This window comes from Gymnodraco acuticeps, unplaced genomic scaffold (assembly GCF_902827175.1).
Source record: "Gymnodraco acuticeps unplaced genomic scaffold, fGymAcu1.1, whole genome shotgun sequence".
NCBI lineage: Eukaryota > Metazoa > Chordata > Actinopteri > Perciformes > Bathydraconidae > Gymnodraco > Gymnodraco acuticeps.
The window spans coordinates 18,364-35,705 of record NW_022992123.1 but is presented as its reverse complement, the minus strand read 5'-3'; the positions used below and the strand labels follow the sequence as shown (position 1 = coordinate 35,705).

The 17,342-nt window shown below is 39.2% G+C and overlaps 1 protein-coding gene across 2 annotated transcripts; it reads left to right on the top strand.

The window, feature by feature from the left end:
• The first annotated feature begins 5,142 nt into the window (after nucleotides 1–5,142).
• si:dkey-98f17.5 (uncharacterized protein LOC569123 homolog) lies at nucleotides 5,143–17,332 on the top strand. Of its 2 annotated transcripts, none has more exons than XM_034203226.1 (11): nucleotides 5,143–5,335; nucleotides 8,725–8,818; nucleotides 9,524–9,578; nucleotides 12,717–12,857; nucleotides 12,940–13,100; nucleotides 13,207–13,305; nucleotides 14,009–14,154; nucleotides 14,298–14,469; nucleotides 14,606–14,718; nucleotides 15,303–15,390; nucleotides 16,262–17,332. In XM_034203226.1, the coding sequence occupies exons 1-11, from the start codon at nucleotides 5,304–5,306 to the stop codon at nucleotides 16,313–16,315; spliced, it is 1,155 nt and encodes a 384-aa protein (XP_034059117.1). In that variant the 5' UTR covers nucleotides 5,143–5,303; the 3' UTR covers nucleotides 16,316–17,332. The 2 variants fall into 2 exon arrangements, with proteins under 2 accessions (XP_034059117.1, XP_034059116.1); XM_034203225.1 differs by lacking the exon at nucleotides 5,143–5,335 and adding an exon at nucleotides 7,151–7,247.
• Nucleotides 17,333–17,342: the final 10 nt, after the last annotated feature.

Sequence of the window (17,342 nt, the reverse complement as noted above, 5' to 3'; positions counted from 1 at the left end):
GATCACTAATGCATTTAAATTGTATATGATTTATTACGCTTCATGAGGAATTAGATATACAACTTATAAACCCTTAATAGAGAGTCATTAGAAAATGGCAACACATACATTTTAGCCTACATTTATTTACAGGTGCACTTTACATTCCTCACTTTGATTTGTGCACTGATTATTCATTTTACTATCATCCAATAAGTCTAACAATAAATGTAATGTGTCTTCACTTTACACTTGACATTTAACCTGTTAAACCCCGAGCCTGTTTTTCAGGTTTCAGGCTCGAAAATGACATTCCCAGAACAAATGACTATAACTTCACTTCTAAAAGGTTTATATGAATAATTGTTGTTATCAAAGTAAGGTTACATCTGTGAGTTGGATGTAGAAGTGTCAGAATCAATATAGATTGTTCTGTGTCAGAGTAAATTCAGATGGAACATAGCAAAAAAATGTAAATTCCTGTCTCCGCCTAAAGAAAACCCATTACTTATAGTGAAGACCAACCTTGAATGATGGGTTAGTAGCCTAAAAGCTTTAGGAATCCAAAGTATAACATAATAAGTACCCTGTATCAAGATTGAGGCAAAACAAGTGACATTTGACCTTTTAGAGAGGTTTATGAAAATAAAGTCCAGGCGGAAATAAGCTTTGGGCACATTTGGGCACATTTGGGTCCATCAGTGCCATTTGACCTTTTTCAGGTACCAGACTATACAAATCATTGTATTACATTGAATCATCACTATAGGTATTCATTCCATCCAAAAAAAAATAAATAATTTAAAATAAAAAAAATAATTTAAATTATTATTATTTTATTTTTTTAAATATGTTTGTGTGCGTGTAGGTGTGTGTAAGTGTAGGTGTGTATGTGTAGGTGTGTATGTGTAAGTGTAGCTGTGTGGGTATGTGTAGGTGTGTAAGTGTAGCTGTGTTGGTATGTGTAGGTGTGTATGTGTAAGTGTAGCTGTGTGTGTATGTAACTGTACCAACGCACTATACAATAAAACCACACTGTAGGTCAGTGTGTGTAGGTGTACTTGCACAATAAAAAAAAAACGGAAACATAGGTAACATTTGACTCCAACTGGGGCAAATTTATTTCAAACATTTTACCAACACACTATAGGCATGTAAAAACAAACATTTTACCAACGTACTATACAATAAAACCACACTGTAGGTTTGTAAAAACAACAAGTATTTTTTTTTTAAATAAACACTCGCAAAACGTTATACCTACCTGAACTTTATACCTTCTTGAATGTTCCAGTATTAGGTCGTGCCACTCCCTGAAACAGTTCTTTTTGACAGTGAAGCACAGAGGGACCTGTCACTTCCTGCAGTACACAGGTGTCTTCACCCTTTTGAGTCCAGCATCTAGGCACCTCCTGCAGTTCTTCCTGACCTTGGTGGCATCTTCCCCATAATACTCGGGCATGCATGTGAGTGGTGGAGGAGGGGGTGGTGGAGGTGCAGGGCCTTCAGCAGGGCCTTCAGCAAACTCCAATAATTCTGCAGCAAGCTGCTCCCTGAAAGTCTTCTGGGTGTGTGGCTTTGTCCTGCTGGGGTCACTCCTCATCTAACAAATGTGGAAAAACAAAGAGATTAGATTAATTCACTGGTTTATACTTACAGGATAATATTAGACTATAAATGAATAATATTACACCAAATAAATAAGTAAACACATGTATATTCATTCACTGGCCATTCATTTAGAAAATGTAACTCCAAAAAGACAAGTAACACTATTTAGCATTTTGCCTAATCATTCCTGTAGCTTCTTGGCTAAGCTAGCACTGTGACGCAGTTCCACCAAACACATAAGTAATATATAAAAATAGAGAGATTACATACCTTTCCCGTGGTGGAAGTTCAACATCCGAGTCACTACTGTCCGGATCCAGGTCTGGCTGGAGGAGATCTTCATCATCCGACGAAGAGTCATCTGGTATGATCATAGCCCCGCTATCGTCAGCTAGCATCTCTAGCACCTGCTCGCCTCGGTGGTGAAGCTCTCCCTTCTGGCTGCGTAATGCGTAATGGAGCCGGAGCGGGCGTAGTTTATACTACGCAGGATCATATCTTTGGAACCCATTGGTCGATTTGGGTGATTGACACCTTTTCTGAACCGTTAGAGCCAATAGAATCGAGTGACAGTTAGTAAGTCCCGCTAAACACTTACGTCAAGTAGAGAGAGGTTTGCGTAAACAGCACATGAGACAGCATTAGCTCGGGACTGCAAAACTTTATACCTACTCTGCTGCCATGAATGTAATGATAGATTATCAGGAACAATTCTAAAGTGATTTAAGAGACATTAGATTAACCTTAAACAGCGTTTTCATTCCCTTGAACACGAGCTTTGATCACAAAACAGCAACGGTAAGACATAATTATTGTTATGGTTTTGAAAACTGTTGTTTTTTTTTCCTCTCTGTTCTGGCTGTTAGCTCAGTGAGTTTGTGTCCGACAGTGATGATACTTATAACTAAATAATCTGTGGAGTATCAGCTTTCAGATGATATGTAGTTTGTGCAGAAAATATTAAGTTTTAAAGATCGTTTTTGCTAGTTAGCACCGGAAGTAGCATCTGCCCGTTTTAGCTAAGGGCTAATGCTAACGCTTCTTGTGAGACTTGTGTTTTGTTTCGGTAAAAATGGTTCGTATCGTCAGTTAGCTGAGATTCTTCTCGTTAATCTGGTATAACACATTAATAGGTTTTTAAATATTAAGATGCCCTGAGACACAGTGTCGTGAAAAAAAAAAAACAGGGTCCCCGCCGGCGGGGACCTTCGGGCTTAACAGGTTAAAGCAAACACTGATTAGTTGAACCACAAGATACATTACAAATGTTGTTCATTAAATCACACAAAATTAGAGCCAATTTTATTTTCTGAATATAGTATTAGCCTTTTATTTTACAAATACAAAACAATAAATGACATAAATGCCAATACTCTTACAAACCTTCCCACATGCTCCCCACACAGTCGATAACATGGACTTTGGATGTCTCGAAGGTAAACCCTAAAGTTCAAAACAAAGCACACATTTCCATTGCAGCCTTCTGAAGTTCTGAGGCATTAAAAGGTTGCCGAGTTTGGGTTTCTACTCACCTCTTTCTTTGATTCTTCAGATTCCTCATCGAAGTTCATTTTGGAAGTTGCTGTATAGTGTTTCAATGGACCATTTATAATGTTTTCAGTTCAGTCGAAACAGTAAGATAATGGCTGCCTATTGTTAGGGCAGCAAATGTCAGCTGCAGGGGGGAACCTTTTAACTCTTAAAGCACATGCCCAAATGCTCCTGAGGCTAAAAGAGGGATCGCTGACCCAAATATAAAAATTAAATCATCCCTTTTGTCTAAATGAATAAGACACCTAACGAAAACCCTTTCCTATTACGATACGATATACTATATTGTCCCCGTAAGGAAATTTGTTCTGGACTCCGTCCTGCAGTTCCGCATACATGTTACATATACAAACATAGTAGACATTAAGAGACATACACATATCATCAGTCATACACCGTTACACAATACACAGACGCACATACTGACAATGGCGACCTATTGCACAACCCTCATTACATATGTCATGTTACAGACATGATCCCATGTTCTCCATTCAGGTGCCAGAAAATATTATGATCAGCATACTGGACTACCAGCTCCTGCCTGGAAGTAGTCTTTTCTGTAGCACTAGATAATAGTTTTGAGTATCTTGGAATTTCTCTTATCATATTTCAAAATGTATGTATAGGGCATATAAAGCCTTTTAAAAAAGGTATTATAACATTAAATATCTAAAACATCTTGACCTTTACTAAATGCTGTTGTGGTGTGTTCTCTTAGGACATTTTCCCAACAATTTTCCAACCTAGAGAAATCCATATTTTTAAGTAAGGTAAAGGTCCAATTCATTCAGGCCTCATTTAGACTCCTGTTATTGTGACTTATTCCCTTCAGTCAGCGCCATGTTTGGCATACATTTTGTATACGTGTTTATGACATTTTAACCATGCACTGATATGGTCTCTTTTGATCCCCTTGAACATGCCACTATACTCTCTTTTGTTATTGTTTTGATTGTAAGACCCCTAGTGGCAGAATATACAGAATGTGCATTTAAGAGCCCAACTCCATTGTCAAGTTAATTGAAAATGTAAGAAAAAAGAAAAACATGGATTTATCTATAAACATGAAGCGTGTCTGTTTATAATCTTTCATATCACATCACAAGGGTTGAAACTAACAACTCATTTATAAACAGAAGTACATTGTCAACGTCAGCTGCTGCTTCTACCAGCCTGTAATCACTACGGGGCTTTTTAAGGGCATGCTGTTCTGCACACGACCCCAAAAGGTTGAGTAGTTTATCCGGGAAAAACTTTGAATCCTGCAAGAGCCTCTAAGAATGTGTTCAAGCCAGTCTTGCCACTTGAGCCTGAAAGCGAAATGCACCTCAAGTAAGAATGAACACATTGACTATTACTGCTATTTTCCTGAAATGTACTATTTAGTTGTGTGTGCAGCGGACAGTGTGAAGATGATTTAATTCTCAGACGGATCCCGGAGTGGCTCCATGACACAGCAAACTCATGTGATTATATAGCAGCTCGAGGGAAACTGTATTATTCATAGCTGGAATCCCTCATTCCAAATACAACCTAACTTGGGTGTAATACAAACCAGAAAGTGTTCAGTTAATTAGGAATATATTGACTTTTTACCTACCCCACATATCTGTGTTCTCTGAAAGGTTTATAATAAAGTAGTATTTTTAATTTCATTAAAATGTGGTCCCCAAATGTTGTTGATTTAAATGGTCAAATTGAATTTGACATTTTCAGTGAGCAAATGTTCAAAATGTTTGTTGGTGCAAACATAAACAACATTTGAAAATAAGTTGTAAGAAGTCAAAAATATAACAATTATAAAAATAAAATATAAAAAAACAAAAACATTTTAACATTAAAAAATAAAAAATAAATATTGACTTTTGATCAAATACGTTTAAAAACAAAGGGTGTAAAGATATTAAAGTTAAACCTGTTGCCTCTGTCCTCGGTGTCCTGTCGCTGTCTGACCGCAGCACGGCGCTGTATCCCTCCAGGTGTCACACTGAAACTCTTCCCCTGGCGGCGTAACACTGAAACTCTTCCCCTGGCGGACCGGTGAAGGAAAGAGCAGAGATTCTGCAGACTGAGTTCATAATGTCGGGCAGAAAGCCCCGGTCTGTTGCAAACCCTCTGGAGTCTGCGATCACCACACCGAGTGAGAAGATACTGAAAGAATGCCACACTTTATATGTCGACAGCGAAAACGGTAAATACTCAATAACGGGCAATAATGCGTCAACGTTAAAGCAAAGTTAGGACCGTGAAGCAGGTCCAAGCACGCATAGTTTAAAGGTTATGTAACTTAGTGCAAGGTGGGTCTTAAGTTTGTATTGAATGTAAAACGTAAACGCTGCTGGGTGAATACAAAGGAACTTGTGTGTGCTGCAGCTGTCAGCCAGTGTCAAACACATGACATTGAACACTGGCTCCTCTGCAGCTCCTTTAAGGGCAACGCCTTTCCGACTGCAACCTGTCTGAATGACACACACAGTCAGGTTTCATCGTTATATTTGTGTTTTAAACGTAGAGGAAGTGGGCCTAAACGTAAACAGCCCCTCCTGAAATGTACTCTAGAGATAGATAATAAGGGTGCAGCCCAGGCGTTTCTTTTCAAGGTCCTCCTGGTACATATTTGCTAAACTGTTTAGTCTTCAACAACAAAACTCTGTTAACTGATCTGGTAATTTAATTTAATTAAACTTTACACTTCTACTTTAATACATGTCAGAGGCATAGTAAGTTTGACTAATCTACATTTATGTAACAACTTATGATATTACAATTTTACATCCCCTTGTCCAGTAAGTAACTTATGCTTCCCCACATTTTTTTAATGTTTGTGAAAAACTGGATGATGTATTTCCTAATGTTTTCATAAAATTATCTTACTTCTTAAATTAGTTAAACTACTTAAGCTAAACACAGTGCTGTTTTTCTGAGTTTACAAAACTTTGACTTTTTAGAGATGTGTGGATCTCACAGGAAAGACACCATACCACCATGAATATGGTGCATTGCTGTAGATTAAATCACCAAACAGTATATAAAGGGGTTAAACTAGCATAACCTTAAACATATACAGTAGTAAAATGCAACATATGGTACACATAAATAGAGCTGTATTATTCATGCAAAAACAGCTTATAGGCTATAATATAACAGGACTGAGTGGGAATATTTTCACTGCATTAAATTAACTTTTGATACTGATGACAAAGTACATTTTGCTGTTATAACTTAGCTGCAGATTTTTCACACTGTAATTATTCAGACTTTTACACCTAAGTATACTATCTGTGTGAAGACTTTGCTCTTGCAGCACTTCAAGGAGATGTCCAGTATGTGTCCTGTCTTAGTTAATATAGCATTATAGTTTGTAAAAGCCTTCTGCCATGTTGAATGTTCTCGAGCCTTTCTTTATCAGGAGAGGTTATTGCTTTTTCAGGATCACCCTGTTCCAAAACACACATTACATTGAGATGATACAACTGTAATAACACTGTGTGTGTGTGTGTGTGTGTGTGTGTGTGTGTGTGTGTGTGTGTGTGTGTGTGTGTGTGTGTGTGTGTGTGTGTGTGTGTGTGTGTGTGTGTGTGTGTGTGTAGTGTGTGTGTGTGTGTGTGTGGTGTGTGTGTGTGTGTGTGTGTGTGTGTGTGTGTGTGTGTGTGTGTGTGTGTGTGTGTGTGTGTGTGTGGTGTGTGTGTTGTCGTGTGTGTGTGTGGTGTGTGTGTGTGTGTGTGTGTGTGGTGTGTGTGTGTGTGGTGTGTGTGTGTGTGTGTGTGTGTGTGTGTGGTGTGTGTGTGGGTGTGTGGTGTAGTGTGTGTGTGTGGTGTGTGTGTGTGGTGGATGTGTGTGTGTGTGTGTGTGTGTGTGTGTGGTGTGTGTGTGTGTGTGTGTGTGTGTGTGTGTGTGTGTGTGTGTGTGTGATGTGTGTGTGTGTTGTGTGTGTGTGTGTGTGTGTGTAGTGGTGGTGTAGTGTGTGGTGTGTGTGTGTGTGGTGTGTGTCGGCCTGGTGCCGCTCGCCCGCAGCCTCGGGTTCGGCTCCTGCCTCCCAGAAAGAGATCATTGTGATGGCTAATGGGGAACCACTCTGCAGGGAAGAGCTCTTTCATTAACTGGTAATGCATGATATGGTTTATAGGAATAAGTCCTCAGAAAACCTTAAATACAAAATAAAGCCCCCGTAAAACAAAAAGAGGAGAATACGATGACCTTACTTCACTAATTGTTATTGTTTTATTTCACCCCTGAGCTTATTCTAAATTGAAAATGAGCATTACGGTTCACATTTTTGTAATGTCTCCATAAAATATAATACTTGTTTTATTTTATAAATGTCTATACTAATTTGTAGTAAAATAACCAGATGGAATTGTCTATTCTTTGATTATACAACTGATCAATACAGCTATTTTATCACAGTAATCTAAAGTGCTGTGTATTCAATATTTTGAGTCTGGCTCAGTGGGGGTAGTGCGATAGTGCGCTGAACTTCGAATCAGGGGGTAGCAAGTTCGAGTCCCACTGCAGTCAGCATGTCGTTGTGTCCCTGGGCAAGAAACTTCACCCCAAATTGCTCCTGTGGGGATTGCCCACAGTACTGAATGTATGTAAGTCGCTTTGGATAAAAGCGTCTAACAAGTGACATGTAATAGCAACATTGCCCACAATGGTCTGATAAAACTCGAGAAATATTGGGATTGAGACCTTAACCACACTAATAACGCTATAGCCAAATATATATGTTATAGTAAGGGTTGTTAGATTATTTTCTTTGTCAATTAACCTTCTGTTTTCTTTTCTATTTAATCACTTTGTCTTAAAACTTTTCTAAATATAAAACATTTTCCTTCACATATTCCCAGAGCTCAAGGCAAAATCCTCATAAACTAGTAATAATAATACATATAAAAAAGTGATTCCATTAATGAAAAAAACCTTGTCGCCAATTGATTCACCATTTTAATAATGTATTGACTTACCCTTTTTGCTCTACATTTAAAAACACCACAGAGGCCCTACTGTAGTGTCCGTGAGGTGCTGAAAAACTCATGTTGTATCTAAAATGTTCCACTAAGCTGATGCAGGAATGTGTTTTGAACGAACTCCATAAAGAGCACAGTTGTCAATCATGCCTGCAGCCGCTGACCTCACATATTTTAAAGCGTTTAGGGAGGACCTCCTCTGGGGCAGTCGGTGTTTTTAGCATGAAGTTGTTGATTTGTGTTAAAGAGTTAACACAAATGGAAATATTAAATAAGTTCTCCCTCTCGATGTTAAATTGGTTTATTTCTCTTTAAGTTACAGCACTTGGTTGGTTGGGAAAATAATTGATTTCTCCCTGAAAATATTCACTATTATGAATAACATAATATTTACATGACAATTTGTGCATTGCTGAGTAATGATTAAGATTCACAATTTATATTATTTACTATTAATCATTAATTAAAATACTTATCGAAACAATAATCAACAAAATGTAGGAATGTAGGAATACAGCGTTGTTGCATAAGGTCCTGTGTACTTACTTATAAATGCAACATTAAACATAATAGTTCTTGATGCATTGAATGCCTCTTGATGTCATTTCAGGTACGCTGAGGAGCACATACAGAAAGCAGGCGTCGCTATCGAAACTCAGGGTTTCACGTTCGTCACAAGTGGTCGAAAAAGAGAATCATTGACGGTAAGAACGGCATGAAGAGGGCCAACATTTCCAGCTCTCATACAGAAGAGCTTCATGTGTATAAGACCGGATGAAAAGCCAAGTGCCAACTCATTATCAAAAAGACAACTACAATAAATAAAACCAGCGTTGTGCTGCTTCCGCTTTCCTGCTTTTATTATTTAATCCGGATCATATCAGTGTTTGTTAATTGGCACTTCTCGGTTTAGGGGATGAGTGATTTCTGAATGACTACAGTGATGGAAGTGAAGCTGCTCCTCTTCATAAAAGTTGATGCAGCGATGCGTTTGATGTCAGCTTGTACGAACAGAGGCACTCCCTCAGTCGCTTGTGATTTCTCATTCTGTATGCTGCTCGCTCCAATGAGGGACTTAGTTGTATAGACACACACACACACACACACACACACACACACACACACACAAAGGATGCCTATTTGCAGCATATACACAGGAGGGGGGGCACCTGTCTCTCCGTCTTCTCTCATCCTCCTTCTTCTCCTCTGCTCATATCCTGCTGTGGTGAAGGTGATGAGGATGAATCATATATTTGCAGTGCAGGACTGAGGAGTGGAAACATTATCTTATGTGTACAGGAAAAGCTTGAATACCGAGAACACAGAGGACTAAGTTTAAGCTCAATATTTACAGATCAATATTTGTCTCATCAGTTTATTCCTTACATTTCTTTTGAACTCTTTCACAGGGCAATGCCACGCTTCACCTCTACCCTCACTTTCGACCAATCCTTGAGTTCAAAGGTAAGCCTTTTCTCTTGGTGTAGCATCAGTAACTCCTAATGGGTTTCTGACAAATGCACTATTGAAAACAAATGCCATGGTTGTGCTGATTATGTGTTTATATGCCATGCTGCATTTCTATGTTCCTAATCTTATCATAATGAGAAATGTCTGCTTTGTTTCTAATGAGAGGCATTAAAACACCTGCCTATCTCACATAATAGAACAGTAAAGTACATTTTTAATGTAATGAGTGTGAGGAGAATTAGCCTTAATAGCCTTTGATACTGAAACTAACATATTTCCTGCTTTTGTGCAAAACGATAACTCCAGTTCTGCAGTCTGAGTACACAACACTTTCTCATTTGCCTCTCCATGACGCCTAAAATCTATTTAATGTCATCACTTTTCTAGTGTGTACAACGGAAAAATATGATTTGATTGAGTTTTTTATGGATTTTTCCCTCTGCTGGAGTCATGATAGGAAACAGCAAAGGGGGGATAAAGAGTTCAAATCAGCTGGAGAAGCAGCGTTAGGAGCAGGATGTTATCATGAGCTGCAGCCACAGATGGTTACCTTTATGTTTAGATAGTGCCCTGCTGTGTGGCACATATCCTACTGGGAACGTTTAAAGTGTGTGTGTTACGGACTCATTTCAAATTCAGAAGTTGAGAGATTTATTTGAGATCAACAAATTTAAATGTTTTAATCGCATCAACTGAAATCTGTTTATTCCTGCGTGTTGAAATGTAACACTGATTTGTCTAGTTTCTGGTCGCCTTGTGTGTTTTGAGATTTGAGGTGGAGTTTATGAGCTTCACCTTGATGACTCAACATCGCTGAGTCATATCTTTGACATATTAAGTTTTCTTTATATAATCAGACGCCACCCCAGTTCCCATTCTCCTTACATCTGTGTTGTTAGATATGGGAATAGAGATGACTCTCGCATTGAAGAAGGACACGTAATTAGCAGCATATCGTTTCAAGAGAATTAGTCTGGACTCTCTGTTCTGAATACACTAGATGTTGAGGTGCAGAAGGTTAGGGTGTGCCTGCTCTCTGAGTGGGAGCATCAGCATAGAGGGGGGAGGGCGCTAATGTATGTGCATGCGTTTGACGGTGAGTGTGTAGAGAGTGAAGGTTCACTGGGTGCGCTGTATGGCTTGTGAGTCACACGCCCCATTGACAGCAGTGCAGTGGAGTCAGGAGGAGCTGCTGAGAGATGTCACAGCCATTAGAGACGCCACAGCAGCAGCGACAGCTCCACTCTGCAGACCCTCAGCAACACCAACGAAATACCAGCAAGCTTTTTATTTCAACTTCAACGTCGCCTCTGGAAATATCAGCGTTTGTTTACCTGTCACAGCGGCTCAGGATGACTCATCAGAAAAACACCACTCCTTATGTGGGAGTATAGCTGCTGATGCTATGCAGTTTGATCTCCTTTGGGATTTGCTTAGGAGAGACTTCTTAATATTGTTTTAGACTTACATAAGGGGTGTTTATGTCTTTATATTTTCAACCTGTTGTCAACACTTTGAGCTACAAGTGAATGGATAGTTTTTAAAGTGCTATATTGTGGGATTTAAGTACTATATTGTTGGACTACATAGATTTTTGGCTGTGTCTTTTACAAATGTTCTTTATATGTATTTGTGCTAGACATGATTTGACCTGTTTAGTCCAACAAGTTCTTTTTTAGTCTTGGTTGATGCAGCATTATTGCAGCCTTTGCCCTTTTCCTCATGCGCAGGATCTCCAGTGCAGCCTTCTCAGTTACAGTCACTTGAGGAACTTAGCCCCCATTGGCGAGTATCACTCTCCTTTTCACCTTTTGGGAGTCTCAGAGGACTATTCTCCCACTATAGTGGACGATTTCATCTGTATCTAAGCCAAAGGTTCAGAGGGACTTACATAATTCCTGATGTTGAAATGCATGCATGTCTGAGGGAAGTATCGACCTGTTAGAGATCAAACATGAAGCTGTTTGATAGTATCTGCATATATATGTTTTTCCCACAAGAGTATCTAGTCACTTTACGTGCGACAATAATTGCTCCAAATTAACTGTGGGAATAAGCTTCCCGATGTGTGATAGGAGGCAGATGCATTGATATTGTGGCCATGCTGATGTAAGAGAAACATGAGGGAATGCTAATGTGCATAGCTGCAGCACAAGGATGGGATCTGTACTGACTGTTAACACCTGCCTACTTCCTATCAAACAGCCTCTGTGTCATCCCAGGCCTGTGTGTGTGTGTGTGTGTGTGTGTGTGTGTGTGTGTGTGTGTGTGTGTGTGTGTGTGTGTGTGTGTGTGTGTGTGTGTGTGTGTGTGTGTGTGTGTGTGTGTGTGTGTGTGTGTGTGTGTGTGTGTGTGTGTGTGTGTGTGTGTGTGTGTGTGTGTGTGTGTGTGTGTGTGTGTGTGTGTGTGTGTGTGTGTGTGTGTGTGTGTGTGTGTGTGTGTGTGTGTGTGTGTGTGTGTGTGTGTGTGTGTGTGTGTGTGTGTGTGTGTGTGTGTGTGTGTGTGTTTTATTAAAAGTGTCTAAATAGTGATGCTATTCTGGTGCTCAGAGTCTGGGTTTGACGGGGACTCGTCATGTGTGGTGGTTGTGGTGGAGTAAGGGAACCCCACACAGCGCGTTGCCTCACAGTCGTTCTTCACTGGCTAGCTTTATGTCCCACGCCCCACACTAAAGCTGCCAGTTGAAGAGCTGTTGTGTGCAACCAAGACAACAGACCGCTCAGCCGAAGGGACTATGAGAAAACGTAAGACCTAGCAAAAGTTTTCACGTGTTAAAATTCAAGATGAATCTGTGAGGGTGTGGCCGCTTTTTAACCAGAATGTATTGATGCATTTTTCTTTTTAAAAAGTGCTTATAATAATATTTTTCTAAATCACCCTTTACTTTTTTGCCATATCATCGCAAATGCCCATTCTTGCAATTTCAAATGTGCGTTCTTCTTGATCTTTAATGTCATTGGCCTTCCTCGGGTTTCCAAGTATTGACCGCACTGCGGCTTCCACTGGCAGATAATAATATAGTCATTAGAGGTGACAGCTTCCTGAAGAGACTCAACCTTGTATTTATCATCTGTTGCTCTACATTTATCCTGAAGGGAGCACCTGTACACACACAATGTTGTTTTATTCCAGGTGCTATGGACTACCTGACTGCTGAGATCTCCACCTCCAAGCAGAAGAAGTTCAGTCTGGTGACATTTGTGGACACGCCAGGTCTGGTGGACGGAGACATGGTCTACCCTTTTGATGTCAACGCCGCCATTACGTGGTTGGGTATGTCTTTGCAGCAGTTTTAATGTACAATCTCAATGTGTGTGTGTTCCTCTAATGGATGTTTGTTTGTATCTTTATGCAGGAGAACAGGCCGACTTGGTATTCGTGTTCTTCGACCCAATGGGCCAGGCGCTTTGCAAACGCACACTCAACATAGTGGAGAAGCTGAGTGAGACAAGTGGAGACAAACTGCGGTTCTATCTCAGCAAGGCAGATGAAGCTGGGAAGGACACAGACAGACAGGTACATTCACTTAAGTATGGCCTTTTTCATTTCTATTTGGCTACAAGATTGTAGCCAAAATAAGGTTGATTCTAAAAATATAACTTATATTTGTTTATTTCTGCAGAGGGTGATGATGCAGATAGTCCAGGAGCTGTGTCGCCGTCCAGGTCTCAACAAATGTGGTTTTGACATGCCTACGATATACATCCCCAACCCACAAAAGGTTAGACTGCTTGTATGTTCCTGTGATGAGCAGTTAACAGGATTTTTTATTTATTCATACTTTATTTATGCAAGGTTTTAAGAATTTAGATTTCTTAAAAGGTTGTTAATTTAATAGAAATTGTGTTTCCTAACAAAATATTAGGTTTAGTAATTATATTATATATTATGTTTTAGTGCCCTTCTAAGAATTTAAAACATATTTGGATGATTATGGAGATAAGATCTCAATTATTTTTGGCCAGGACAAACATGAAAATAAATGGTCAAGTCTCCCCATACCTCCTCAGCTCCAGGTCTGATCTTAGGTCTGGATTTAAAGCGCTCTGCTATCCTTGGGGGTTCAACAAACATTGATTATCCTGAAATGTAAATGATCCACTCCAGGTTTCCTGCTGGCTCCCGATGGCTGGAACAGGGTGATTCATTTAGCAATATGATGGCAAAGAGAGTTTTCAACCCCACCTTTGACTATAGCAGCCCTAGTCCTGAGTTATTACTGCACCATCCTGTGATCTACAACCACGGAGCGCGGTAGATTGGTGCCCACCGTCCGACCTCAGATTTATTTTCGCTGAGCAAGAGTATCTTCACTTCCTGCTTAATGCACTGTCAGTCACAGGGCCCTCAGGATCTGTTGTCCAGACCCCGCTCACATGTTTGTACCGTTATTCAAAACTGATGAGGCCTTTTCTCTTGTTCAGCCGAGCCGCTGTGTGAACCAGATCGATGTGGTGTGTGAGACCATCGAGAAGACCATCAACCAGGCCGTGCAGAAGACCCTGGACCAGCTGGAGAAAGACTGTGACCTCATTTGTTCCACCATCAGCAGCAGACTGGAGCAGGACAGGTTGCTATATGTGTTAAATGCAATATAACCGGATGTAATATGACATCTGAAAGCAAATAAACCACAGATGAGATAAGAGTCACCCGGTGTTATCTGCTGCAGAAAATGTGATATTAAAACCAGATTCCTCTGTTTGGACGCAGGGCCGACGTGACTCACAACAAAAGCGTCCGTCTTCACTCGTTCCTATGTGGCGCTCTGGGTATCTTCCTCCCCGCCCTCTTCATCCTCAGTTTCATCGTGAACACTTTCTCCCAGGAGCAGCTGGACGAGCTGCTGGGGGAAGGGCCGTCTCGGACCCTCTTTGTCTTTACAGTAAGAGTCACACAGTAACTATTTGTAAAAAAATTAAATAACATTGAAATAAAAAAATATATTTTTGTTGCATAATTTGTTATTTTTTCTTGAAGTCTAATTGGTTCTCTGAATGTTTTTTCTTTGTGTCTTTCAGGGAATAATTATGTATATATGGGACTGGATACCAGAAGATGGACAAGTACTATTTGTCATCGTTTTTGGAGCTTTTTGCTACCTACTGCTTTTCCTAGCAAAATATTTTGCAGGGTAAGTGTCACGAATATTCAATACAAACATATATATTCACACGTCAAGCTGAATAATAGCTTAAAAGCAGAATAATGTATTATTAATGAGTCAATCGACAGAACACTATTTTATTACAATTCATATTGACTAATCAGGATTTTCTTTTAAAATAGAGCAAGCAATTATTTTGGTTCAACTTCTAAAATTATTTTTCTGTGTTTAAGTGAAAGTTATTTTGGGGTTGAGGATGTTCTGATAGACCTCCAGATTTTGTGTAGAACAAAGGATTAAATCATAAAGAAAATGGGACAAGATGCTTTTGTAGTAAAGTAGACTACAGTATGTAAGTCGCTTTGGATGAAAGCGTCAGGTAAATAATATGTAATGTCATTTTGTCCAGAGGGCAACCAGGATACTTTGAATGAAACGCTAACCACATGAAATGTCTAAATAAAGAAAGCTTTTTCAGTTTTTTCAAAGAGGGTTTGAAGTAGATTCACAACAGATATAAACACACTCTCTCAGACACAAATGCAAACACACAGAGGACGTTGATTGTTGATATTCTAAGCGAACATTGTTGTGATGCTCTTCATTCTCAGCCGAGGGAATAAGACTCTGACGAAGAAGGAGAAGAGGACGATGGCAGAGTACAGCGATTACATCCAAGATATCGTCAAAACGAAGAAGGTGAGTTTATTTTTGTGCCATTGTGTCATATTTATTAAAAAAATAATAGCTGCAGTTATACCATGTGTAATTAATATGCGTAATGCAGAAGGGGTTTTTAGTAAATCACAGACAAAAACTATAACCTGACTGCAGCTTTACAGAAATGTTTTGAGTCCATTTTTTCATAATATAGGTTTTATTTTTATGATCACTGCTGACTGCCATAATTTTACCACTATCCATAAAATGTTAATATTCAGTTAATATCAGTTACAAAATAAATACAATCGGTAATGCTGCATTACATGCTGCACCATTTCCTGTGAATCTCATGTGCTTAGAAAGGCAAGTTTAGTCCGGCACAGGAATGGCAGACTAGCTTGTAATAAAACAACCTACATTCAGATGTCATGAATAGTTTAGATCAGGGGTCTCAAACTCAAGGCCCGGGGGCCAAATCCGGCCCGCGACTTCATGTGGCCCCACAAGAGCTTGCAAAGAATATAATACGTTTATTATAGGTTACATGCCACTTTACAGAAGCAGGTTGCCCATAAACTACATGTCCCACAATGCATCTTGTTTTGTGACATGCCCACTGACTTGCAATTATTTGCCCTGCACTTCTGCTTTCAGATGTAGTTAATTACTAAGTTATTATCCTATCTGATAATAATGAAATTCAGAGGCAATAATGTAATATAATACATTATTTTATATATATAATATATTTATATAGTTACAACCGGCCCTTTGAGTGCAACCTTTATGCGAATGTGGCCCGCGATGAAATTGAGTTTGACACCCCTGGTTTAGATGAACCGCTTTTTGCTTAATTTAAAAACAAAAACAGTCATTTGAATCTGACCCAGTTCATTTTGCTCCACAGGGGAATCTGTATGATTGGTACCTGCAGCAGTGTGCCGCAGAGTCTGACTTCTGAATCAGTTTTCTAAACAGATGATCATCAGCCAGGTGATCGGGTGTGTCTCTTCTCAGTGTGTAGCCTCTCAATGCAGCAGATATCACTGCCAACATGTGTCATCTCAAGAGCTTCGATCAAAGATTAAGTGCCTTTTTTAATCAGTACAGGAAAAGCTGGGATTGTGTTGTTTGATATAAACACAGTTTATAATGTGAATCGATTTTTATTTCCTCAATTGTTCTAGTACAATGAAAAGCTGATGACAGCAGGTAATGTTTACAAACTTTTTTAATGACTTAAATTTGATATTTTTTATGATGTGAACTTAAGCTCTCATGTAGCACCATCCTGAAGTCTGTCATGTGTCTTAACGAAGTACTATAATGTTGTGCACTTAGTAATACTACAATAAGCAATGCTGTGATTACACTTGGGCATTTTGGTTGGACATTTTCTCAAATATTTTCCTACCAATAAGACTCCAAAGTTGTTTTATCCTACTGTTAGATGTGTGTTTTGTTGTGTCGTTTGTGAAGCCTTCAGTTATCTTTGGAATGTTTTCACATAAACCATGGGAGTTCTGTGATTTAGGTACTTTGATGTAAATGAGCACTGAACCCTTCATGTTTTTATAGATCTGTGCAACCTAAATCTAGTTGTATCATTATACCATGTGATGCCTTTACTCCAGTGTTAGTAGATATATTTATAATCTTTAAGGTGCTTTTACCCAAATAATTTAGAAAAAGCCCTAGGGGCTGTTTGCAATATCATTGTGAACACTGTCAGTTTGTATTGTGTGTTAGAAACCTCCCAGGTATCCTCATCCTGAAGGACAATCTTTGTTTATGCATACATCCGTGTGAAACGTGTTCAACAACTTGTGTGTGTAAGTTAATCTATTCGGTGTCATTTTTGAAAAACTATTTGTATTGTATGAAAAAGTGGCTCAACAAACTAGAATGTTTTTTGATAAAACTCATTGAATTCTCATAATCCTGCAAATAATCAAATGATTAAACATTTTCTACTGAATTTGACTCTA